This window comes from Aulonocara sp. 'chitande type north' Nkhata Bay, linkage group LG16 (assembly GCF_057382095.1).
Source record: "Aulonocara sp. 'chitande type north' Nkhata Bay isolate Kocher_YH1m ecotype deep benthic linkage group LG16, A_spYH_male_GT1.1, whole genome shotgun sequence".
Classification (NCBI taxonomy): domain Eukaryota; kingdom Metazoa; phylum Chordata; class Actinopteri; order Cichliformes; family Cichlidae; genus Aulonocara; species Aulonocara sp. 'chitande type north' Nkhata Bay.
Genome location: NC_141359.1, coordinates 28,676,101 through 28,703,107, shown reverse-complemented (window position 1 = coordinate 28,703,107; position 27,007 = coordinate 28,676,101). Strand labels below are relative to the sequence as shown.

At 39.0% G+C, this 27,007-nt stretch overlaps 1 protein-coding gene across 4 annotated transcripts in view; it reads left to right on the top strand.

The window, feature by feature from the left end:
- Window positions 1–27,007, top strand: part of cps1 (carbamoyl-phosphate synthase 1, mitochondrial) — a 71,464-nt gene that overhangs the window by 9,848 nt on the left and 34,609 nt on the right. For all 4 annotated transcript variants that reach the window (XM_086266718.1, XM_086266715.1, XM_086266717.1 and 1 more), the window contains exons 17-29: window positions 759–903; window positions 3,549–3,759; window positions 4,022–4,220; window positions 4,310–4,486; window positions 6,869–6,990; window positions 11,204–11,345; window positions 12,327–12,392; window positions 12,956–13,019; window positions 13,260–13,441; window positions 16,090–16,284; window positions 18,549–18,616; window positions 20,864–20,939; window positions 22,025–22,102. In XM_086266718.1, coding sequence (XP_086122844.1) covers window positions 759–903; window positions 3,549–3,759; window positions 4,022–4,220; window positions 4,310–4,486; window positions 6,869–6,990; window positions 11,204–11,345; window positions 12,327–12,392; window positions 12,956–13,019; window positions 13,260–13,441; window positions 16,090–16,284; window positions 18,549–18,616; window positions 20,864–20,939; window positions 22,025–22,102 — 1,725 coding nt within the window. The remainder of the gene's footprint in view (window positions 1–758; window positions 904–3,548; window positions 3,760–4,021; window positions 4,221–4,309; window positions 4,487–6,868; window positions 6,991–11,203; window positions 11,346–12,326; window positions 12,393–12,955; window positions 13,020–13,259; window positions 13,442–16,089; window positions 16,285–18,548; window positions 18,617–20,863; window positions 20,940–22,024; window positions 22,103–27,007) is intronic.

The following is a 27,007-nucleotide window of genomic DNA, read 5'->3' as shown; positions in this document are numbered from 1 at the left end:
TGTTAGATTGGTGCGTGCTTGCTTTTTTTTTTTTTTTTTTTTTTAAATTTTTATGCTTAATGTTTGTGCTCTTTAAGTATTTCTTTGAAGCTTACTTTAGTTATTTATTTATTTTTGGTTTCATTTGGAAGTTTCAATGGCAAGTGCATTGGTACCAATTATACTCAGCAGCTGTTCACCTGGTTTGTATCAAGGGCAGTTCACCAAGACAAGAATGCAAAACAAAAACCCCAAGGTAGACAGTCCTTTAACCTGGTCTGGCCTTGTCTGTTATCAAAAAGAGTTTGATAATTGTTTCGGTGCAAACTGTCCTAATAGATTACTACATTTAGTTTGATTCAACAAAGCATCTTAGCTATCGACAAACCAGAAGGACAGTTTGCAATGAAACAATTCTAACCCTTATTTTGATAACTGACAAGGACAGACCGGCTATAGGGCACATTTATCGCATTCTGAAAAGCATCTTCTCTGTGATTGTCACTGTGATTTGGAAGTTTGCATTACAAAGATAAAACACTATTTAAAAAGACCAAAAATCCTTACTACACAAAACATAAACTTTAGTTTGATACATTTCAGTATGGATGTCCTGCATTTACTTCTACTGCATTTACTACTACTAAGTACTTAAACTACTAACTACTTAAACGTACTTACTTAAAGTTTAATATATAGGTATTAATTTCTTTCTGCTTCAGTTTGATGATTGTAGTGAAACACACATCTAAATTGTTTAAGCTGTTTATGTATCGTAGGCTCTGGCCATGAGCAATCAAATCCTCGTGGAAAAGTCTTTGCTTGGCTGGAAAGAGGTGGAATACGAGGTGGTACGAGACGTTGCTGATAACTGTGTCACCGTCTGCAACATGGAGAACTTCGATCCACTGGGCATCCACACAGGTAGGCACTAATCTGTGGCCCTTTTCAAACCATGAAAGGCTCTTTCTTATTATTTTTGTGAAAATTTTTTTATTTGTTTCTCTCTCAATCTCCATATCTTTGAGCACACTTCACCTGTCTTTTGAGGGTTTTTTTTTTTTTTTTTTTTTTTTTTTTTTTTTAATTTTATGAAATTTAAAGCTTCTGCAGAAGGATCATTGTGCTCTGACACACAAATTATTATGTGCAGGTCGATAAAGAACTGCACTCAGAGGTATTTACTGGTACTCCATTGGGAGCCAGCACAATAAGGACATACTGACCTTGAAGCTGGACAGTTACAAGAGCACACTGGTTGAAACTAACGACACAGTTGCTCCCTATTCACCTGGCATAAACGTAAAACTTTGACGCAATGACAAAAGAGAGATATTTGTTTCCCAGATTATTGATGAATAAAAGAAACTAAAGATAATCAAATTTCTGAGAGTAAACAAATTAGAAGTTAGTTCAAGTTAAAGTTCGGTTGGTTAACTGTTTTCTCCGGCTTAGTTCAGAGCCGGGCTGAGATGTGTAGCAATCACTGGGTCTTCACTTAGGGATTATGCGGTCTGCAGGCCTCAAATTATATTATTGTAGTCATTCAGGTAGTTTGGCACTCTAGCCAGATTTGATGGAGCAATGCTGGTCGGCAGCAAGCAGCTGTTGGTCACTGGATAATTTGTACATATGCCTTTATTGGTTTTGATCCAATAAACTGAAGGTAAATGAACAATTTGACATACAGTGAGTTGTATAAAGAATAACATTTTAAATTTACTCTTGCTCACCAGCTCTCTCTCGCTCCCTCACTCTCTCTCTCACTCTCTCTCTCGCTCTGCCTATGAGATCAACCAACACATGTAGCTCAAATCAAAGCCTCTGTGAATTCTCATGGTTCAGTCACGGTTTATCTTAAAATAGTTATGCATGTCTTTGGAATTACAGCAACATAATTTTATTGTATTTTATGTTCATTTTCTTTTTACTCTTGGTAGTAATATATGGTAGTGTAAATTGGTAGTGATATACTGAAATATATAAAGAATTGTAGGGACTGGCAGGATTACAGAAATATTAACCATTTTAATAGAAAAATTGCAAAATAAGATGATGATGATAATGATAATGATAATAATAATAATGATAATAATAATAATAATAATTCAATAAAGCCAATGCAGTCTGTCCACTTGTGGTATGCAGGCTTATGTTGGGTGCCTAAACAGATGTCTGTGTTTGCGCAGCTCTTTATTGACCTGCACATACTTTGCGTGTCCGTTCACGCTGATCCTTCTGCAGAATTTGGGCGGATCCTCCCAAATTCCATTGCAATTCAGATTTGTCACTTGAGATTATCCTAAGGCCAATCTTGTGGTGTGCTAGTTTATAAGATTAAGGTGTTTTATCCTTTCATTTTACCTTGCCGTACTGAAGTGCAAGCAGTGTTCTTCATGCTGTCTGAGCTGTCGCAGGAAGTCTGATTTTGATAACCTCTGTACATTTGCCTGCCATTTTATTTTTTTCCCACGCTAGATTATGCAAATACCACATGTTACATGGATTTTTTATTTTTTTTTTTTTTGTGATTAGTGTGATTTAGACTCATTCTCTATGCATGGTAGTTCTGATTACCATATTACTACTTTTTTTTTTTTCCCCCATTTATGATTGACTAATTTTCCTGTACTTCCTGTGGTGTTGTTGTTGGTGTGTGTGTGTGTGTGTGTGTGTGTGTTTGTTTATTTATTTATTTATTTATTTATTTATTTTTATTTTTCTCCTCCTCCCACCTCTTAAACATCACAGTCAGATTTTCCAGGTCCTCTGGCTGTTCCTTTCCATGTGGATCCATAATGCATACACACGTCCCAAACTAACAGAGTACTGGTGTTCTACAGATCATTTTATAGTTATGCTTATGCAATTAGATGCAAAACACGTGTGATTTACATTTAGCATGAGATGATGTATGATTGTAACTACAGGTGTGTAATTTGAATTGATAAAAAAAAAAAAAACACTCCCTTTGACAATTCAGAAGTGATTGTCATTGGGAGGTGATACAATTTTTTTTTTTTTTTTTTTTTTTTTTTGAATCACTGACATTGAAGTGAAAATGCACGGTGGTGCACTCAGTTGTAGACGTTCTGCAGAGCTGTTGTCCTTGTCCTGTTTTGGTAGGAGAGCACAGAGTATCAATATTTTGAGGAAAAAAAGTGTTGGGTTTGAGTTCTGCTCTTATTGCCAGCATTAAGGCTGGTTTAAGTGCTTCTCACAAAGTCCACTGTATAAACAGGCAAACAGGTGTGTTTTCAATTTAAGACACACTTTTTTTTGGTCACATGGCTTTTTTGTTTTCCTCTAAAAATGAATAAGGAAAAACATGAGATGACTGTAAATAATTTTTACAGTCTCTAATGTTTTAAAATTATTGTATGTAAAAGTTTCTCTAATTTAAAAAAAGAAAAGAAAACAACCCCGCTACAACCACTCCATGGCTTTTAAGTGACACGTTTACTTTTTCTGTCACTTTCACTTAACTAAAGCCAAGTTTAGATATATATTTATTATTCGTTAAAGCGAATCTTAGTCTGAACAACTTCTGAACAACACTTCTTTTACAGGTGACTCCATTGTGGTGGCACCAAGCCAGACATTATCCAATGAGGAATACCATATGCTCCGTGAAACTGCTATCAAGGTGGTACGTCACCTTGGCATTGTTGGCGAATGCAACATCCAGTATGCCTTACACCCATCTTCTTTGGAGTACTGCATTATTGAGGTGAATGCACGGCTATCGAGAAGCTCAGCTCTTGCATCCAAAGCAACTGGGTAAGTTGACACCTGAAACAGGCTCTTTTAAGGCAGAGTTATGAACTCATGCGGCAGAAGATAAAAATGCACGTTAACACATCAAGAGATCTTAGATATTTATGTATGACAGACTATTGAGGTAATAAAACAATAATTTTACACTGTACTCACTTTTTAACCCTTTTTTTTTTTTAAACAAATTATGTTTGATAAAATATTCTTGCACTTTTGCCCATCGTTATTTGATTTTGGTCTCCCTGCACTCCGGTTCTGGTTTCAGTTACCCCTTGGCATTTGTGGCTGCTAAGCTGGCTCTGGGAATCCCCCTGCCTGAGATCAAGAATGCTGTATCAGAGAAGACCACAGCCTGCTTTGAGCCCAGTTTAGACTACATCGTCACCAAGATTCCTCGCTGGGACCTCGACCGCTTTCACGGCATGTCTCGTGAAATAGGCAGTGCCATGAAGAGTGTAGGAGAGGTGGGGCTAAACATTTAACCGCTCACTCGGTTACTCAGCGTTCTGGCAAGCCAATTATTCCATCGTGTGTTTTCTTCCTTTGCATCCAGGTGATGGCAATAGGCCGTACGTTTGAGGAGAGTATGCAGAAGGCCTTAAGGATGTGCCATCCATCAGTAGATGGCTTTGTGCCCCGGCTGCCACTCAAGAAGCCGTGGTCCGACACCCACGATCTAGAACAGGAGCTGGCTGTGCCCTCTAGCACCCGCATCTTCTCCCTCGCTAAGGTACAATTATTCTTCATTACATTAATAATAAATGACACTCACTATAGTTTGCTCATTAAAATCACATTTTGTAGTGTTGCTGAAAAAAAAGTCCCTGCATGCCTAGCTATGAATGCTTAATCCTGTGGCTGTACTCGTCATTTAAATTTCGATTCAGTTAAACAGAGCTGACAGTAGGGCTCTTCAAATATATTCCAGAGAGAGGAAAGATGGATCGCGCAAACATATACTGCTATGTGTCTGTAGCTTTCCTCATAGAAGCAGATGAAGGTGAGACAGCACTTATAAGCACAGGGTTGAGCTTTATTTTTCAGGCACAAAGATCTTACAAGGTGAAAAACATTTATGGCTCCAGCATATGAACATGTTTTTCATCACCGGTGTAGATGGATCAATTTCCTTAAGTATTGAATGAGATAATTGAGGTGGTGACAGCGTCAGGGATTGATGATCCACATTTGATCTCTAGTCTGTTACATGAGTCTGTAATGCTGCGGGGTGGTAAGCATAGCTACTGTCACTCAAAGCTAAACTGCCTGCTATCCACATGATCTCAGACTGTTAGAAGCTCAAACAGTTTGAATGGTTTTAGTTTTACACCTGTACATCTTGGGGACATTTTCTTTGTTGTGTGTAAAGCAAAAAACAAATTGCATCAACTGTAAGAGACTTACAGCCAGATGTAAAGGTCCAAGACACGACACATTGCAACACAACACAGTAACTTAACTTAGTAATAATGAAATGTTAACATCATGTTATGATGTAATCTTGTTTTCTAAATTCAAACGTACCTTTACCATTAAAGACTGTCCTTTTTTATTTTTTTGTGTATATTCATAGCACTCCTTCTTACGCGTTGGTCAATTATCAAAGTTGTTCATCTTCCCTCAAGTGTTGCTGGAGTTCCTGCTTTGTGAATTCTTTCATCCTCTCCATGCACCTTGGAAGCAGGTGAAGTTGTGCCAGAATTTTTTTGCTGCGCTTTAGTCTGTTTGTCCAGGACCTCAGCAGCCTGAATCTTACCAGACGGCAGCAGCTTAAACACCCAGTGTCCTAGGTATGCACAGTCCTGTAGGATGCTGCGTGCCCTCTTGAGACAGCGAGTGCTGTACAGATCCTTCGGGAAGGGAAGAGGATGCCTAATGAGTTTTTTGGGCCATATTAATGACCTTCTGGACTGCCTGTCTGTGTGCCATAGTGCAGCTGGAGAACCACACAGATGTAGTATGTCAGCACACTTTCAATGGAGCAGTGGTAGAAGACGCTCAGCAGCTCCTTCAGGTCCATTTTTCTGAGGATTCTCAGAAAGTGGAGACGCTGTTGGGCTTTCTTCAAAACCACAGAGGTGTTTGAGCTCCATTGGAGGTCTGGGTCTATGTGCACACCCAGGAACTTGAAACTGGAGACCCTTTCCACACACTCCCCATTGATGCTGACAGGCTGCAGCTCAGACTTCCACCTTCTAAAGTCAACTACCAGTTCTTTTGTCTTGGTGGTATTGAGGTCCAGGTTGTTGTCTACACACCAGTCTGACCGCCTCTGAACCTCAGCTACGTACACCGTCTTGACACATCAACTGTTAGGTGAGCAGTTCTCAGTGCTTCACTGCAAATGTAATATAACTATACTTTTGTTATTCCGAAGTGTTTTTGTCTGCATGCACAAATGCAACAACTGAAAACATTCTTTTTTTTTTTTTTTCTACTTTTGGCATCCTTGCTTCACGATGTACTACATTCAAGTGCGTGTAGGGTATAGATGACTTTCCAGCCTACATAAATTTTGCAAGGCATCCCAGCCTGTTTTGGAAATGACTATATTGGTCTGCTCTTTGTAGGTATTTCTCATGGTTGATAACTTGGTGCACCAGATGGTTTGTTACAGATAACCTTGGACTTTCTGGCAAGTTGTCCTTGGAAGCTGTTTGTATGTGTGCGCAGATTTTTATGATTTATTTTTTGGCTTTTTGCATTTATTAGATAGTGACAGTTGGAAGACAGGAAGGTAGGAAGAGCGAGAGGGGGACGACATGCTGTAAATGACCTGGGGCGCTGCTGTGAATAAAAAGCTTTCAGTACAAGGAGCTTGCACACTATCAGCCTGACACTTTAGACACTTTATTTCAGATAAAATACTTATTTTTCTTTTAGATGAAATGTTGCAATAATACTCTGTATTGTTCATGCACTTGATTTACTTATAATACACTAGAGATCACTGGGTTATTGGTTGCGTGGTTTTTCTCATGAGCAGCCGATCACAGAATAAAATCAAATTTTAAAACTCTGACCAATTAAACACATGTCCGAGTTTCGTAATAGTCGTAACAATGGAAGATCATGATGATCCCGTTCTTTGTTTCTTGCTTTTACTTCTCAGGCCCTCTACAGTGGCATGATGAGTGTTGATCAGATCCACCAGCTGACAGCCATAGACAAGTGGTTCCTCCACAAACTTCATGGAATAACAAACGTGGAGCAACATCTTGCAAACTACAACAGGTAAAGCATGCGGAGTGTTTATTCAAGTAACTTGAACTTACTTAAATAGATATGTACATTTAATAAAAATTTTTTTTTTTAAAAAAGTAGATGTGCCGTCTATTTGTTTATGGGTGTGGATAGAAACATGAAAAACTGTGCCCACAAATTAGATAAGCCCCAGTCTCTTCAGTCTCTGTGTCTGTCTCCTTTCATTCTTTCTCAGGGTTCCTCGCAACTACCTTTCTCCCCCTCTTTCTCTTTCCTGTCCTTCTGCCCTTCAGCTCTTACCTGGACAGCCCAAATCCAAGCCTTTGTGAATTATCATTGCTCAGCCACAGGTTACCTGGTGCTTTCTTCCGACTCTGCTGTTTAATAATTAATAGCTGGCCGTTTGGTGGGCACCCACTGCTACAGCCTGACACACGGTGTGTTGTTGTAGTTTTCACTTCTTCTGGAGCAGGGGACATGGGGATGGGCAGAAAATGTTAGTCTGCTGCCAGACTGATGGAGTATGGTGCTGAGCACGGGTGGGCTTCATGCTCTGCTGCTCAGCAGTCTTTGTGTGCGTAAGAATTTTTTTCCTCTAGATTGAAGGGTAATTACAATTAAATCACAAGGAAAAAATATAATACAACATATTTTAATCCTTATTTGTACACTGCATCACGTACTGCACGCTCTCTTATTTGGTCAGCTGGCTTAGTGAAAAAAGACACACTGGCTGCATAATGTAACTCTGCAGTCCTCTAAGGAGGAGTCGGGCTCAGACAGAACATGTTGAGACTTCTGCAAAAGTTGCTACATTACGCATTATATGCTTTTATGCAATGGTGTTAACATTTCCAAAGAAAGCTTACTTTTGACCATTTGTTCTATTTTTCCAAAGTTGTTTGCACAAGTCAATATGAATATAGTATTGAGTCCTTTTTTTTATTGGTACTTGCATTTCTATAAATTAAAATTGCATCATGCTGCCATGGATACCTGGGTATAGATAAACCACAGACAGTCCCTAGCAATTTAATGATTTATGCACACAAATGTAAATATAATCATTTAAAAGTTTAAACTTCAAGGGAAAGTGAGTTTTTAAAACATATTGTGTGTTCATGTGTCTTTGCAATATGTCAGAATACATAGCAACTTTCTATTCACACATAGCCGCAATGGCTCCGGGCAAGTATATGGTGGAGTGTTTTATTTGTGCGCGATGGTCTATTCACATCGGTTCATGGCATGCGAGGGGCTTTCTTCATTCTTTAAACTGCTTTTCCAGACAAAATTGCTCACAACACAGCCAAGCTTTGGGATCAAATGTCTTTCCTTTGATTCTGACTTGCCGCTCCCGTTTCTTGGGTTTGTTATTTCTCAGCAAAGCCACGTGCAGTGGGAGTTAAAACACACTTGACATTTCCAATATTGTTACGCTATAAGGTTATAAATAATTCAGATAAGGAGCAGGAAGAAAAGGCAGTGGTTTACCAGGAAAATAGAATCCCTTATTGTCTCTACCTTGAGTTAAAGAAATACTGCTACATTTGCTTGTTGCTTTGTATGTGGGAGTTGGATGATAAAGTCAATATCAACTTTATAGCAGCATATTCATCTGTTCAGTTTAACTCATTACTGAATCAGGAAGCAAATGGAAGTTTGCATACCTCCTAAAAAGAATACTTTCAACACTTACAATGTGGTGTTTTTATATTATGTTTTTTTTTTTAATGTGTGGAATGTTGTATTGTTTTAATAAAGTTTAATATTTTATCATGCACTGGAGCGGTTTTACCTACCACCTCCTCTGTCATTTTACTGCAGTAATGTTGCAATTATAGTTCATGTTTTAGATTGGTTTTTAGCTGGCTAGAAAATTCAATACAACATGTAAACAAAACAAATTTAAAAGGACCATTTTTCCTTGAGTACTTACTAATAACAGAATCCGTCACACTACCTCAGATCTTGTGATAAGCTAACAGAGTCATGGTAAAAAAGTTCATTCTCTTTAAATTCTAAGGTTTTGTGTCAGGACATATTTTGAATTCTCCCCAGACAGTTTTAAAATTGGGTAAATGCAACCTCAGATGAAATACAAATCCAAAAAGAAACTGAATAATACTAAATATATTACTTTGCCATTGCACATGATTATTGGTCATCATCAGGTGTGGCCGAATCTATGAAGTTTATAAAACAGTTTATAAAACCTGTGGACAAACCTGTATGAAAGCAGTTTGCAGGTCTGGACCATTCAGAGGTAGGTGTGTGTGTGTGTGTGTGTGTGTGTGTGTGTGTGTGTGTGTGTGTGTGTGTGTGAGAACAAGGACGAAAGACATCAGCAATGATGTGAAAGAGTCAACCTTTGCTGCCCATCAATCTGGGAAGGGTTACGTGGCTGTTTGACATTCATTTTCTTACAGTGAGAATATTCACAAGTGGAAAATTATTTCAGCAAAAAAACAGAACAAAACAGTGGAGTGGACGTACTAGCAAATTCAAAGGTCAGACCGTGCAATGCTCAGAAAAACTGGAAAATACCCAAGAGCTGCATCTTAAGACTCTACGGGCCTCATTTAGCATGCTAAATGTTAAAGTTCATGACAGTACAATTAGGGGGAAAAAAAAAACTGAACAAGTATGGCTTTTTAGGGAGGGTTGCCAGGGGAAAGCCTCTTCTTTAAGTTTGCATGTAAACACACCACAAGACAAGGAACAATGTCCTTTTAGGAAATGAAACCAAAATGGAGATGTTTGTCTATAATGCACAGCACCACATGCAGAGAAAACAAACAAATAAAACCCATATTGGTATAAACTACTCATACCAGCTGTCAAGAGTAGTGGTGGGGGGCTGATGATTAAGGTTTGTTTTGGAGCCACAGTACATGGACATCCACGAGCACCTTTTGTGTACCAAAGTATTCTAGAGTCAATTATGACCTCTGTTGGACAGCTAAAACTGGTCATGCAAGAGAACAAGTTTGCCAAGCATACTAGCATATTTACAGAATGGCTGAAAAAGAAAAGGGTCGAGGTGTTATAATGGCCCAGATTCAACACTCAACCTGACTTTAAGAGAGCTGTGTAAAAACAAATACCCAAAAGCCCCTATGAACTGAAGTAACATGGTAAAGATAATGTGAGAGGAGAATGACGGAACGGACCACATCTTCCAAACTTTAACACTACGCAGCTGCGCCACAAACCGCGCCACAAACCACGCCCCGCAACAGATGAGTGGGCAAAAGTTTCTGCACAATGATGTGAGAGACTAGCAGTCACACAGAAAATGATTACTGACAGTTATTTCTGCTGAAGTTGGCTCTACATACTATTGAAGCACGAGGTGTACTTATTATTTCTTATTCATTTTTTCCCCCTGAATTTTGGTTTAGTGTTTGTCTAAAAAAAAACATTGTAATGTGTCATGATTTCACACATCTCAGGTTGCCTTTACCTCATCTTTAAGACCTGATATGGACTAAAGAGAATTTTTGTCTTAATGTGTAAAACATTGCTATTGACAGACTATAAACTGTTTTACCATCACAATAGGTAGTATGCCAACTGATATAAATTCTTTTATCAAAATTATTTTAAAAGGGGATTATTATTATTAAAGAGGATCTATTGTATCAATAGAAAATTGATATGCAGACTATCAGTGCAAGTAAATTGTGCAAGGCATGGTATCACTTAATAAGTAAAAATGTAAATAAACAAAGGAATAAAAGAGATCTTATTCCTTTCTCAGACGTCGCTCTACGGGTTGTATTCCTGATTGTGACTTTTCTGCACACAAACCACATACTCGCCTTACCACGATTCAGAATTCACCTTCCGATTCCCAACTTTATTCCCACTGCTATTTATCTGTGTAACCTTACAGCTCACGTGGAAGTTTTATTGATTCAAATGGGTTTTAAATGGCTGCACTTGCCAGCCTAATGCTCCCACAACTTTGCACCTTGTTTGTCAATTTGTTATTGATTGCTCTGAGGTGGACGCTTCCCTGTGGTCTCCGCTGCTGGGTAAGTGAGCTAGTCATGACCCACTTACTCGATTCACCTTCTTATTTCTATGGTTCTATGGACGTTTTCCTCTTTTTCTCATACTAATGTCTGGCATTTGCAGGGATTCACACTTAAAATGCATCAAACTGTGGACAGTCTTTAAGATTCAGAATGGTTAGCAAAATTGCCTAATTACCTCTGCTGATTATCTTTTCCCACAGTGGCACAGTCCCCAAGGGGATGTTGCTAAAGGCCAAGCAGGACGGCTTCTCAGACCGGCAGGTTGGTCAGATTCTAGGCTGCAATGAGGGAGTAGCAAGAGAGCTGAGGCTCAATTATGACATCAGACCTTGGGTCAAACAGGTGAGCATTACTGGGCTGATCCTTTTAGTAGAGACCAGATGGGCTCAGATAACTGACTCTGGCTAATCGATATATACACACACCTCAACAGAGAAGTATCCTCTGGCTACAAATATATTTAAAAGATAAGCATAAAAAGTGCATATAGCGAGAGAGTCAGTAAAGTTGTCTTTGCATCTCAGTCTGTATTGACATGTCCTTTGTCCAAATTGTATTTCTTGAAGCAGGTGACTAAATTATTAACATCTGCAAATCCAATTCACCAGCCTGGCATGAAATCTGTTTTTTACAGGGCTGGGACAACAGCAGAGTTCATAAGCGTAAAGGGATGAAGCTGTATCAGCTTCAGAGGCTAACTTTTTAGTAGTCCAAATTTATTTTTATTTAATACATCATCAGCTAGTACATGTTCTGTCTTTAACCACATACTGAAGTTAATACACATGATAATCTGTAATTATGCGGTATCGTGGTAAACCTCGTAAAAATGAGCAAATTTCTTCGTTCTGGAGAGAGTCTGCATGCTCTTCAAATGCTTAAACTGGTTTACTCCCATTTTGGCCATTATGGTTACATTATAGAGTAGAGGGGCTCAGAGTAGAGCAGCTGCTGCTCCACATCGAAAGGACCCAGCTGAGGTGGTTCGGGCATCTGACAAGGATGCCCCCTGGGCACCACCTGGGTGAGGTGTTCCAGGCATGTCCCACCGGGAGGAGGCCCCGGGGCAGACCCAGGACACGCTGGAGAGATTACATCTCTCGGCTGGCCTGGGAACGCCTTGGTATTCCCCCGGACAAGCTGGAGGAGGTGGCTGGGGAGAGGGAGGTCTGGGCCTCTTTGCTTAGGCTGCTGCCCCCGCGACCCGACCCCGGACAAAGCGGATGACGATGGATGGATGGATGATTACATTATAGAGTAGTAGTTGAGTTATTTATTTATTTAAATGCCCCATTTTTAACATTTTGTTTTCTCTCATCTTAGATTGACACTTTGGCTGCAGAGTACCCAGCAATGACCAACTACCTGTATTGTACTTACCACGGTCAGGTATGTGGTCTCGGAAAAACAAAGTCGTTTGTAAATATACAATTATTGAATGTATAAAATTGAATTACTGTATCTCTTACTATGTGAGGCACACAGTTTATTTGTTTGCCTACAAACTTTTTTCACTATCAGGAGTTGAATAGACAAAATGAACACACAGGAACATCTTAGGCCCGTGAAGGTTCTTATCTAAATCTGATATTATGATGTCATCGTGTGGCCTGGTAGGCATCTACAAATGGGCTAAAATTACCCATTTGTAGCATTTATCCACCTTGAATATGTTGTAAAAGCACATCATTTTAATTTTAAATCCACAAAAATATATAATTATATCACTATGTTGCCTAGCATCAACCTAACAATAGAATAAAATCACAGTCCAAACAATACTGTAGCATGACCAAACACTAGTATATTTACTAGTAAATGCACATATTAATCCACTGGCTGACTTTCTTATTTGTTTTGAGAAGACAATGAAAGAAAATTTGGCAGCAAAAAAAGGCTAAAACATGGTTTATGTATGCAAGAGTCTATCGTTGATTTGTCTGCTTCACTAGGAGCATGATCTGGACTTTAAAGACCAGGGAATTATGGTTCTTGGTTGTGGACCCTACCACATAGGTGAGTGTAATAATAAACTGTTTGTTTGTTTGTTTGTTGCGATATGTGATAATAAAAATAGCACCATTACTTCTAAGATGTACATTTTTCATTATTTCTCTTGTCTAGTGTTTTTTACCCAGAAGGGATATAACTGAAACTTGCTGCATTTTGTTTCAAGTTAAAACTTTGTAGGATGAAATTTTGAAATTGTGATCTTCCTTTGATGGCCAACCTATTTATCAACCATTTGACCACCAGGCAGCAGTGTTGAGTTTGACTGGTGTGCGGTGTCCAGCATCAGAGCCTTGAGACAAATGGGCAAGAAGACAGTTGTAGTAAACCACAACCCAGAGACGGTCAGCACAGACTTCGATGAGTGTGATCGCCTTTACTTTGAAGAACTGACCCTGGAACGCATTCTGGATATCACCCAGCAGGAGGTTAAAACACTACCGAACACGTGACTTTTTTCATTTGTGGAAATTCAAACAAAATACACATATTTCTCTACTTTTTGTAAACGAACAAATATTTTAATGCAATACAATTAAGACACTGTCCAAACCAAACATACTACAACTTTAAATGCTGAATTACTGAAAATACCAAAGATAAATGTACTGCCCTGCTTTGATCTAAAACTCTAAGCCTATCACAGCTCAGTGTTGAGGCAGTAGACCCTGGGCAGGTCACCAATATGTTAAAGGGTTTTGTCAATGAAAACGATTATATTCATATGTAAACTGTGGAATCTGATTTAAATATTGCATTGCAACCAATTTAAATTTCCCATAAACAGAGTTATATTGATTAAGTACATGATGCATATTTATTAAAGAAATCAATCTTGACAGCTATATCAAAGGCAGAGTGCACTCGTGGACTTAAATGTTTGCCCGATAATACTGGCAAGTAGATTTATAATCCGAGACCAGCACACAAGCACTCATATAATGGCATAATAACTTCTCTGCACTGCTGAAGAATAATTCTTTATTGAAAAATATATAGAAATCAAACATTAGCAGCATGACTGTGACTTATTACCATGGACTACCCACAGAGTAGATCGCCGCAGTGTTGGAGGAAAAATACCTTCTCTGCTCAGAGTGGCATGGATGAAACATAACCACCACTGTCTGAATTTTCTCTTATTCTTATATATGAATTCAGAAGACGGTTAAGCAAGCAGCTTTGTCACTCTTTATGTGTCACACCAATTTTTGCCTCAAAAACCAGCTTAACATAACTCTTTTAAATGGGGGGGGGAATTGGCAGTGAATGGACATTTTGCTTTTGTTGTTTTGCGTGGGTTGTTTTTTTTTTATTTTTTTTTTTATATGTGTGTGTATGTGTATATAGAGATATAGATATCTAGATATAGATATCTATCTATCTCTGCTTTTGGTTTACATAATGCAACATTGCATAATGAAGTTTTTTTATTTTTTTTATTTTTATGGTTATTTCTGGATTTATTGGTTGATCTATGATCCTACTCTTAGTCATGACTAGAAGATGTGGGCAGTAACTGGAAGAAAAAAAAAAAAGATGGGTCATACAAGTGGTAGAGCTCAAGTTAGGGTGTGATGCTAGGTCTTTTAGGAACCTGGTCAGAGATGCTGCTGCTCCACATTACGAGGAAGAGCTGAGGTGGATTGAGAATCAGGACTAGGAAATCTTATCGGAGCCCACGTAGGTGATGTGTTTCAAGCATGCCTTACCATCAATAAACCCTAGGGCAGTCTGAGGGCACTATGGACTAACTTGGCCTTGGCAACTCCCAAGATGAGGTAGAAGCAGTGGCTAGGCAGGGGGAGATTTTTGGGGGCTCTGCGTAGACTCTTACCCCTGCAACCTGGACATGGAGAAGTGGTAAATGGTTGTTGGATTGATGATTTTATGAACAAAAACAAATGAACAGTGTATTGTGGACTTTTATAAATAAATTATTTGACAGTTAGCATCCTAAATGTAGCTCACTTCCATCTCCATATTTTTGTACTTGGAGTAAAAGTACTTTGCACGATTCTTAACTTTATATATCTTATACAGCCCCTCATCCTGTCTGAAATGAGCCATTTTGGCTCCCATTTAAGCCAACGTTCTTCTGGTTCATTGCCCTTTTGCAAACAAACAATTTGAACAACAGGTGGACAGGGTTACTGTGTCCCTAGCAAGAGCGATGCGCCCTCCGCCAGAGCGATGTGCCTGAGATGCCTATATTAAGGATGTCCCGACTCTTTGATGTCATAAAGATTCAAAAGTAGGAAAGGGGAAAAACTGCTTGAAAACTTTTGGCTCACAGACCGACCTCTTCATTTGGCCGTGTGTAATGAGGAAACGTGTGTGTGTGTGTGTGTGTGTGTGTGTGTGTGTGTGTGGCGTAAGGTGACTCAGATGTTGTCAAAGAATATTCAAGGGCAACGTTTCCCTGCTATTTTCCGTGTATAGGTTTGTTGGCACCTGTGTATTTATGTTGTGTTCTGTGTTTGTATACTTACGTCCGCTGACTTTCCCTTGCAGGGGAAATGTAATCCAGTTAAAGTTGAGATGGGATCAGAGTGTGATTAAGTGTTTGTTTGTTCAGGGAGATAGCATTACCATCAATCCCTCTCTCACAGCTACAGTTTGTATATGTGTGTGTGTGATAAATATGGCATTAGAGCATGGAGATAAACCCTGGACAGGAGCAGGAGAGCAAGGCCATGAATAATGAAGAGATACAACCTGGCATTGCCATGGAAACAGCATCCCCCTTGGATCAGCTAGACAGGAAAAGGGGCTGCACGCTGTTATTAAAAGGAGCGCGCGCGCGCACACACACACACACACACACATCTATCTTCCCCGGTGATAACTAAACCCATGGCACGACCAAGATCAACTCTTTGTGCTTGTCTCATATTTTCACTGTGATCAGAGGTCAGAATAATTGAAAGTGGTTTCAGAATGTAGATCTTGGCTTATAGGCAGGGTTTCTCTCCTCCCGTCTTTTCTCCCCTCTTCCTCTTCTTGTTTTAGTATTCTAGTTGATTTAGTGCCTGCTCTCCTTTGCATTCTTCTTATTCTATTTACTCCTCTCCAGGGTTGCTCTGGCTGCATCGTATCAGTGGGAGGTCAGATTCCTAACAACCTAGCCGTCCCCTTGCACATGAGTGGGGTGAAGATTCTCGGGACGAGCCCCCTGCAGATCGACCGAGCTGAAGAGCGCTCAGTCTTCTCCAGTATCCTGGATGACCTCGAGGTTGCCCAAGCCCCATGGAGGGCCCTGAGCTCCCTGGTGAGAGGAAACTCGCAAATTCTGAATTATTGATGTGACAAAGTTGTATAGTAGTACAATGCTGGGATGCAGATTTTTCTCAGCAAACTCTTTACCTGTGGCCCAAGGATCAGTATTATACCATTAATTATTTCTGATAACGGGGGAAAAAAATCAAAATGTATTGAAAGAGGTTTTAATTTTGAGTTGGTGCTTATATATGAGACTTGCCCTAACACATAATGGCACTTCAAATACTAGTTAGCATTCTCAACTTCTTCTTTTTTTTCCCTTCAGTTTGTGTGGTACATGCTTTCTCTTATATTCACCATCACAAAATGCAAGAGTGACATTTGCGACTTGTAACTGCAGTTAACAATTTTGAGGCAAAGATTTTAAGACAATATTTTGAGTCAAGGCATGTAAAGACATTTACTTGTATACATTGCTAGATTTATTACAGCTCTGCTGTGGAAAGTGTGTTAATATTTTAGAGTTTTAGAGTCAAAACATGGTGTAAAACAGTTCCTGGAGAAACTGTAACAAGATTTTGCTTGTCAGCTGAGGCAGAGAACATAAAGTGATTGGAAATTTAGCGTTTTACTTCGTTTCTATAAGACGATCTTGATGGTTTACAGGGAACTCCTATGAATATCAATCATAGTGTTTGGATGAGAAATTTCAAAACTATGAAAAATATTAAGATCATCAAACCCCACACAGAGTGTACTGATGCACATATTTGACCATGGAAATGCCTTTTTTCTGATTTATCAATTAGCATTATTTTTTTATATTTAGAATTTTCTACACACATGCTTATTATTTCTAAAATATATTCCTTACAAAGGTACTATTCACTACTACGTGCATGTCTTTTTTTAGTCTTTTTCTTGTAATTGGCTGGCTATACTCACTCCTGGCTCCATCTGAATGAAACACTGGCAGACTGCTCTGTGGAACATGCGGAGCACTGTGGAAATATGTCTGCAGTCGGTGCTAAAATGTCTCTTCCATTACCTTTGCTCTTGTATTCAGTTACCACTGAGGAGTGATTATCTAGTTCACACACACAGATAGAGTTCCTTCTCTCCAAGGTTTGCGTATATTCTATATTCATGCCAGTCTTTGAGAAACGGTTTGTTTTTAATTGGCTGGAATAACTCCAGGAGAGCCTCAGGGAGATGGTTCTTGCATCTCTGGGAAGCTATTTTCTGTTTGGTAAATGGTACTTCACCTGGTGAGTGAAGAGTGGGTAATGATGGAGAGAACAAGACCAGACATGCGGTGAAACAGAATAGAGAGAATGATGATGATAATGATGATGATGAGGAGGACATTCAGCCTTGCTTTTGCTTCTAGACTCTGTCCACAACTCCGACAATTTCTTCGTTCACTCTTTTCATGACAGAGGGAGGGTTCAAAAGGGAGATGAATGTAAGCCCCATGCTTTTTCACTCTTGGAGCATTTATCTTCCCCCTTGTATTTGCTTGATTTGTTCTGTTCTTCGCAGATATGGGAGTACACCCTTTGTTCATGAGACACTAGTATGTGTGTTTTTGAACTGAGAAAAGGTAAAACAGGGGCTTGCTGTATAAAAGATTTAAGAGGATGAGCACAAGAATTCCTTGTTTTGATATTTAGTCTTTTATCTGAAGTGTCTGTAATCAATAAGCTTTCTTATTGCAGCAACAACATAGTAGTTACACAAGTCAGATGAATCTAGGTCTTATTAAATGTACTTTGATACTCTGGTTAAACTGTCATGTCTGGACTAAATATTCTCCCTCATTTAGAGTTTTTAACACTGTTAACACATTTTAGTATGTTAAAGGAATAAAATATTTTTTCACTGTGTCCTCCAAAACCGATGTATTTGTAATTTACACAGATGTCCTAAACAGCTAATATGCAGAACCTTTCAGAACTTTTATTCTATAAAAAGCAAAATTGCACTGGATGTTGATGAACGTTTGCATTTGAAAGCACCTGTCCAACTTTATATTAGCAACCCCAACCCTTCCCCTAATATCAACTGGATTTTAAAACCTTTATGTTTCAGTTAGTTGTTTACTACAAAATGTAAAATTGCAGAAATGTAAAAAAAAAAAAAAAAAAAAATCCCACTTCAGTTGACAGATGTGTTTTTCTAAAATTTTAGTGCAGTGTCACTGGAGCTTCAAGATGCACATTTATATGTGGAGCTCCGAGTTGTGGCAGCTTATTCCCTTTGATTTCTGGCCCAACTATAATACGTCTGCTGTGCACTTCTGTCTCCTCACAGGAAGACGCGTTTGCCTTCGCTAACCAGATGGGGTACCCCTGTCTGCTGAGGCCCTCCTATGTTCTGAGGTAGGTTTTAATATATCATAACAACCAGACTAATCTTGTTTCCCATCACAAAGGTTGCGGTAGTTCAGATTCTTATTCCATCAGCAGTCTCTTAACTGTAAATGTTGCATATTAATCATTAATACTTTAAAATATATAGATATTTTTAGATAATTTGCTTCATCTTTTTCCAAAAAATATAGACTGTAGTGGCCTGCAAGTATAAAATCTAATCAGAATTTATCTTGTGCCACGTTTCTGTCCTAAATAAATACACACTAAGTGCACCCTTGGTTTTACTGAGACTTGAGAGGGAAATCAATGGAATTTCTTAACAGCTAATTCACAGCGTAATTACTAGATGGATAAAACAGATTTTAAGTTATGATGATTAATGAACTGCATTCACTCAAACGCTGCTTCAGTCATGCAGTGACACTTTTGTCCAGAAGGTGTCATGATGGCACCCTGGATTCGGCAGGCAGTCTGCTGTCACCGAAAACGTATGTTTCTACATTCAAGCTGTGATGTTGTTTTAAACAGGATTTGTCTATTCACTGCAGGGGACTGTGGGAAACCCATGAGTTTTGTGCACGAGGCAATATTAATGTAATTCAGTCAAGTGATATGTACCAGTATTAAAGTGTGCTTCTGTTTGATGTTGAAGGAACTATAATCATACAGTTTATGATCGAATGAAATGAATAATAATCCACTTACAGTGACTTCTGTTGAATACCAGTGGAGTGGAAGCTCCTCTCTTCTCCGTAGCATCAGTGTTCGATGAACTCATCCTGATCTTTAGCATCCCTACAGCTTTTTTCACTTTTTTCCCTCTGACATGCTTGCTAATATATTTTGAGTGTTCTGCTCAGCCTCAGTACATATGCAGAGATACTCAGATTTACACACTAAACACTCTCATCCTTGTCGGAATCATACTTCAGTTTTCTGTAGAAGTAAAATGTGCACACAAACGACAAAAGTGATACTATTTGCATATTTAACTTAATCTTTCCATTTAGTTGTGTAAACATTTGCTTAGTATTGTTACTGCTGTGACAAGCAAAGCAGACTTTAAACTAGTCTGTAGTTTTACCATTTTATGAAGGTCGCGTCTTTTAAACATGCATCTGAGATGTGAGTCCAGAGCAGAAAGATTGAGACATCGTCTTGTTCTTTGCTTTTAACAAATGCTGCAAAAGCTTTTCTTGAAAATACAAAGTGCAAATGCAAAGTCCTGAAGATTTGCTACGCGTGTGAAATATCTGTGTGGGTGAGTTACCATAGTCGCTTTTATTAGTGGGGGAGAGGGGACAAAAAAAGCATCAAGTGAGTTTATTGCACTCCAGTTGTTTTAATAAGTGTCTGATATGGTGAAACGTCTCTGACTGGGAGCTAGCTGGAAGTCTTGGAAGTTGAAATCCCATCAGAATGTGAAAGTAAACAAACGAGGGTTTACAACTGAGCACCTAATTAATACTTGCCACTTTCCAACTGGCCAACCCTAACTAACGTATTGTCTGTCAGACATTAGGATCATTTTACATCAGGCATGTGGCCTTTTACTGAAAGTTGGTTAAGATTAAGACAGCATTTTTACTTACTCCTTAAAAAAAGTCTTGAATTTTCAAAGTATGATGATTACCATTACATTATCCAGCAAATGTGCACCTCTTTAGAACTAAAACTCATTGTGATCACAACTTTTACTAATCCTGTTAAATGAAGTTATATGCCTTCATTTAAATGCGATATAAATATATCACTGGTTTCCTGAATGAAGGGTCAGTTTTGTGTTGGGGTTTAGACATACAGTATATCTGCCTCTAAGCTACAGAGAGCTACGGTATAAAGCTCTGACCCAAGCATGAGGCCTTCCTTCGTCCTGTTTCACTCAACCACGCTTTTTCTATCAGGAGGATAGCCCAGCTAGCAGTCTAAAATCAAAAACAACAACCACAACAAAACTAGCCTAAATCCATTGTTTTTTAATGATGAAGATCTGAACTCATTTTCTAGAGCCTGGAGTGCTTTTCGACCTAAATAGCTGTTCTTCTCCCAGTCTCTCTCGCTCCCTCGCTCCTTATTTCAACTGTTTCCAGACCTTGTTCCTGATGGTAATAGTGATGCAATGGAGAGATAATGAGTGTTTTTGAACAATCATTTGAAGCTTGTATGTTCTCCTCTTTTGCTTGTTTCTCATCCTCTCCTGTGCCCTTTTGATTTCCCTTCCCCACTCTCTCTCCCTCGCCTGCATCGTGCCAGTGGCTCTGCTATGAACGTTGTGTACGGTGAAGAGGAGATGAAACGCTTCTTGGAAGAGGCTGCACACGTGTCCCAGGTGAGCTCACTCTTAACTATTTGTACTTACCTGCACCTGCAAAAGAGACATATTGCGATAAAACTCTCTCACCCTTATTTTTTTTTTTTCTACTGGTCCCTCTGTCTCTGTCTAGCATATACAATCACATTAATTTTGCACAAAGTTGTCCCTTTGCTTTCAATTAACTAATGCTACCAGCTGGCAACGGCTGTTGACTAGTATTATGTGCCCATCTCTACTCCACTGAACACCTAGGCAGCTTGGAGGCAGTTGGCCCTTCCAAGGGCCTTTGCTTAGGGCTATATGCGTACACACATGCACATTTTACACCTTCAGAGCACCAAAGCAAACCTTTTCATGGCATTTTAATAGACTTGGAACAAGGCAATAATCACAGCCTCTTGTAGTTAAAAGCAAAATAAGGAAAAATGTGTGCAAGAATAGAAATATCTTATCTGCATACATGGATGAACTTAAGCTACGGGGATCAGGTGTTCAGTCTGCTGTGTCGCCTGATGCTGATGGTGGCCAGGGAAGTGGACGCTGTATGCAATGTGTTAGGGACCTGAAGCATGGTGAGAGGGTACACATCCATGCCTGGCTAAAAACAAACCCTAGTCAGCCAAATCTCTCCAGCAACATTATTGTTGTGCTGTTCATTGACTGCCTGTTCTTCAACGTGACTGACAAGAAGTTGAAATTACGGTGTATAAAAGAAAAATGCAACACCTGGGCAGTGTCACCTCTTTTTCTTGTGTTTGAATGAGGCAGACCAGATGTTACAGTGACTCACCATCACCTCTTCGGGGTACAATGTGGTGTAATGTAATGGCAGATGGCTAGCTGTTAACAAAAGTAACTGCCATAACCCACTGTACACTGCTTTCTCAAGTGATGGCAAAAAATGGTAAAGCATTTAGGAGAAGAGAGACTTTCCTCAGAACTGGGTAGAATCCAAAAACTAAAATTATGTTGATGTTGGCACTAGGCCAGAAACTGAAAAGTTCTCTTCATAAGATTCATATCTTCTCAATATGAATATACACAACTGCGTTTTGTTTTCCCCCCACAAATGAATAACCTTGCTCGTGACTCTCTTTCAGGAGCATCCAGTTGTCATCACCAAATTCATACGTGGTGCCAGGGAGGTGGAGGTAGATGCTGTGGCCAAGAATGGCAAGGTGGCTTACTCTACAAAGGCATTACTGGCAATACAGGCTAAATATACAACATGTGCTAAGTGTTTAATTATGAGGTTCTTACAGTGCTCACACAAAGTACCCGACTATTTAAACAGTGTGTGGTGTTGTTTAAAATATGACCTGTCCTAATGTTCTGGACTCAGTTTTTTATTTATATTGACAGTACTTTTTTTTTTTTTTAAACATATATTCATTTATAGTATTCACAACATTTTTATTCATCTCTATAGCCTGGCATTATTCAGTCTTCCATTATTCCTTAGTTTAAACTGAGAGGTAGGACAGATATATTGAGCTTAGAAGAAAAATAAAGTGGAGCTAATCTCATTCATCTTGTATGAAAAACATCACAGCCCAGATAGATCTGATGGGAAGAATGGAATATATTAAAACCAAAGTACAGGAAAATGGTGGTACTAAATTATTTTTTCTATTTATATTGGATCAGTTAAGGATACTTTTAAATGATTCTGCTTCAACATACTGACTTTTAAATCTGACAGTTCACACAGATTTAGTTTTCCATTGCTTTGTTACTGGATTGAACTGCTGCGTTGTTACTCTGTCATGTATGACATGCACATACAATAACTATGCACAACTTGGCTTGTTCCAATGACTGCTTGAAGGAAAACTCTAATTCAAAGTGCAGTCCAGTTAATGCAATATCAGAAAGGTCAGTTATGCACTGGATGTACACTATATTAGGTACACCTTGTTAGTACTGTGTTAGACCCCCTTTTTGCCTTCAGAACAGCCTTAATTCTTCATGGCATCAATTCAACAGTGTTGTGGAAACATTCCTCAGCTGCAGATTTGTGTGCAGCCAACAAATCTTCTACCACATCCCAAAGGTGGTCTATTGGATTGAGATCTGTTGAGTATAGAGGCCGTGAACTCATTACGTTGTTCAAGAAGCCAGTTTAAGTTGATTTGAGATCTGTGACATGGTGCATTATCTTGCTGGAAGCAGTAATCAGGTAAACAGTGGTCATAAAGGAAACTGTCAATAAGAAACATTTACGTAGGTTGTGGCAGTTAAACAATATTTATCTGGTACTACGGAGTGTGGCAAGAAAATATTACTAGTGGTGTGCGGATCGATATTGATTCTTCCGATACCAGTAATTTATGCTCTAGAATCGATTCTCATATTAAAATATCAATATTTTAGTACTTTGGGGTAAATTTGTAGTTTATCATTACCAGGAACACAGTGGAAAGAAACTATATCATTCGGATCATCTATATTGGAAGGAACTACTTCCTCTTACGCCTTTCATAGTCATATGCGAAATACGGCTGTATAAATGTGTCGCAGCCCCTTGGCGTGCACACGAACAACAATGGCTGAGCGTAAACAGAGTCATGCGTGGACATATTTTACCTCCACAAACAGCCGAGACGCAGTTTGCGATACATGTGGCAAGACAGTGAGGTGTTGTGGCAACACCACTAACCTTGTCAAACACCTCAGAGTAAATCATATCACAGAATATGACGAGCGTATGTTGAGGCGAACTGAAGAGGAGGAGAGGGACAGGTGCTGCTAGGGTGAGACAGACGTCTCTTACGGAGTCCTTTAGTGCTGCAGGCAGGCAAGGTGTTCAAATAGGCACAACTTCAAGTTTTTTTTAATTTCTATATGATAATTCTGCATTATTAAGCAATAAGAACAAGTAGTCTGATGTCCTGTAATCATTATGAAGCTATATTATATTATTATTACAATTACATAATATAATTTTATATATATATATGAAATATAATGAAACTGTTTTTGTACAAAGTAATATAATAATAATAATAATAATAATAATAATACAACATTTTATTTTTAGGCGCCTTTCAGACCCTCAAGGTCACCTTACAGTAGCACGTAAACAATACCATAAAAACATAAGAAAAATGTGTATATATATAGCAAACACGGTAGATAAAATTTAGACACAAACAGTCATAAAAGTATCAAAGCAAATATAAAAACTGAGCAAGGTAAAAATGTCCTAAGACAGATCAGGTGTATGCAATTCTAAACAGATGGGTTTTGAGTAGTGATTTAAAAGTGGGGAGACAGTGTGTGGTCCGTAGAGCAAGTGGAAGTGCATCCAAAGTCTCGCGGCAGAACAACTAAAGGCTCTGAGTCCCATGGTAGTCAGGCGAGCAGGTGGAACTGACAGAAGGGAAGCTGAAGAAGAGCGGAGTGTACGAGGGGGTGAGTATGTATGGAGAAGATCGGATAGATATGGAGGAGCAAAGTTATGAAGCAGTTTGAAAGTGAGAAGCAGGATCTTGAAATTGACACGGAGGTGAATTGGGAGCCAATGGAGCTGTTTAAGAACAGGTGTTATATGTTCAGTGGATCTAGTTCTGGAAATAATACGAGCAGCTGTATTTTGAACCAACTGCAGTTTATGGAGGGATTTATGAGGTAAATCATAGAGAAGAGAATTACAGTAATCCAGCCGAGATGTGACGAGCATTGACAAGTATGGCGGTACTGTGTCGTGTGAGTGAGGGACGAAGACGGTTAATATTACGGAGATGAAAGTAGGAAGACCGAGTGATATTATATGTGCTGTGAAGGACAGAGTGCTATCGAGAATGACACCAAGACTCTTAACCTGAGGGGAGGGTGTGACAACAGTTATCAATGGATAACGAAAGACTGGTTGGAACTGTAGTCAGTTTTGATCTGGTGCCTATTAAAATGAATTCTGTTTTATTGCCAGTAAGTTTGAGAAAGTTGTGAGTAAACCAGACCTTGATTTCAATTAAACAGTCAGAAATGGATGTGGGTGGGAGAGTAGCTGTGGGTTTGGAGGATGGGTAGAGCTGGGTGTCATCTGCGTAGCAGTGAAACTGGATGTTATGCTTCCTAAAAATATTACCTAGGGGTAGGAGATAGATGATAAAAAGTAAAGGACCCAGGTCAGAGCCTTGGGGTACACCGGAATTAACTGGAGTAGATACTGATCTGTGAGGGAGTAATTGAACAAACTATGAGCGGCCAGAGAGATGAGAAGTAAACCAGGCGAGTACTGTACCATTGATGCCAATAGATGCTAATCTGTGAAGGAGGATGCGGTGGGAGATCCAGAATCAGCTGCAAGCAAAAGATCATTGGTGAATTTTACTAGGGCTGTTTCTGTACTGTGACATGAACGGAAGCTGGACTGAAACTGTTCGTACAAGTTATTTCCAGTGAGATGATGATGAACCTGTGCAGCCACTATCTTTTCAAGAATTTTTGCTAGGAAAGGGAGATTTGAAATTGGCCTGAAATTATTTAGATTGGAGGGATCTGAACCATTTTTTTTCCAGTATTGGAGTTATTATTGCAGTTTTAAGAGAAGAAGGAACAGAACCAGATATAAGAGAGGAGTGTACGATATTAGCAATCAGTGGGGCAAGAGACGGGAATAAGAGTTTAACAAGATTTGTAGGCAGTGGATCAAGTTTACGTGATGATGACTTTAAGTTAGTAATTATGGAAGATAGCTGAGTTATTGTGGGAAGTTCAAAATTGGATAGAGAGGATGACAGCTGAGAAGGACAAAAAATGCAGATAGAACAATTGACCATTTCACAGTACGAGGGCAATTGTTGATGAAGATTCTCAATCTTGGTGTTAAAAAAAAAAAAATCATAAATTTGTTGTAAACGGTGGCAGAGTGTGTATGTATGGCAAAGGTATCTGGGGGTTTAACAATATTATGCAATGTAGAAAACAAAGTGAGAGTGTTTCCTTCAGCAGATTCAATAACAGGTGTAGTAAGCAGATTTAGCAGGATGAATAGCTTCTTTATAGTGTTGTATATGACTGAGATACATGTCCTTGTGAATAGTAAGTCCCGTTTTCCTGGAGAGACGTTCTAGGCGGCGTCCAGTAGCTTTAAGTTGGCGAAGTTCAGATGAGTACCATGGCGCAGAACGAGAGAAAGAAACTGTTCGAGTTTTTTGGGGAGCCAAGGTATCTAAGAGGTTGATGAGTTCATTGTTATAGTGAGATACCAGGTCGTCTATGGAAGCTGAGGCATCAATGGTAGGTAAGTTATTAATGCCATGGGAAAGAGCTGATAGATCAATACCCCTAATATTTCTAAAAGTAATTGAGCGGTTTTGTTTATTTTTGTATAGTGGGAGACTAGCATTGAATAAAACTAATTTATGGTCTGAAAAAGATACAAGACAGGATGGATCCATGCTTTCATGTTGTTTATGGCAACATGACCCTACCATTTAAGCAACATTTTTCTAGTGTTCCAGAGAACTGTTGCTCACCTGATATTTTTTTTTTTTTTCTTCAGACCATTTGTCCTGCAGGTTTTAGATCTCACCCTGGGTCAACACACCTGAATCCATTCTCATTCCCAGGCCTCCGAAGAACTCCAAGATGTGGAGGAGGTCATTTAGCCATTTAAATCAGCTGTGTTGGATCAAGGACACATCTAAAACCTGCAGGACACCAGCCCTCGAGGCCTGGAGTGCATGTTTCTCTAATGCATTTACCTAATAAAAAAAAAACAACATTGACCTGCATATTCTGTAATTTTTCATATCATATTATTCTGAGTGTTCACTGAAGTGATCATCTCCTCCATGCTGATGCCAACTTGCCCGCACCTTATTTAATACGGTAATTTGACTGTATAGGGATGAAGCTAGAGGAGTTGAATACAAGCAATTTGGCTTGAAAAGATTTTTTTTAAAATTATTATTATTAATTACCACTGAGTGGAGAAATGGATCCACAATGCATGACGTCACCCCATTTAAAGTAAACGTAAGGTGAGCGTTGACCTCTGACACCTACATATGAATCTGACCTTGCAGACGAAAACACTACATAGTGCTACAGTAATTTCACATTAAAGTACAAGC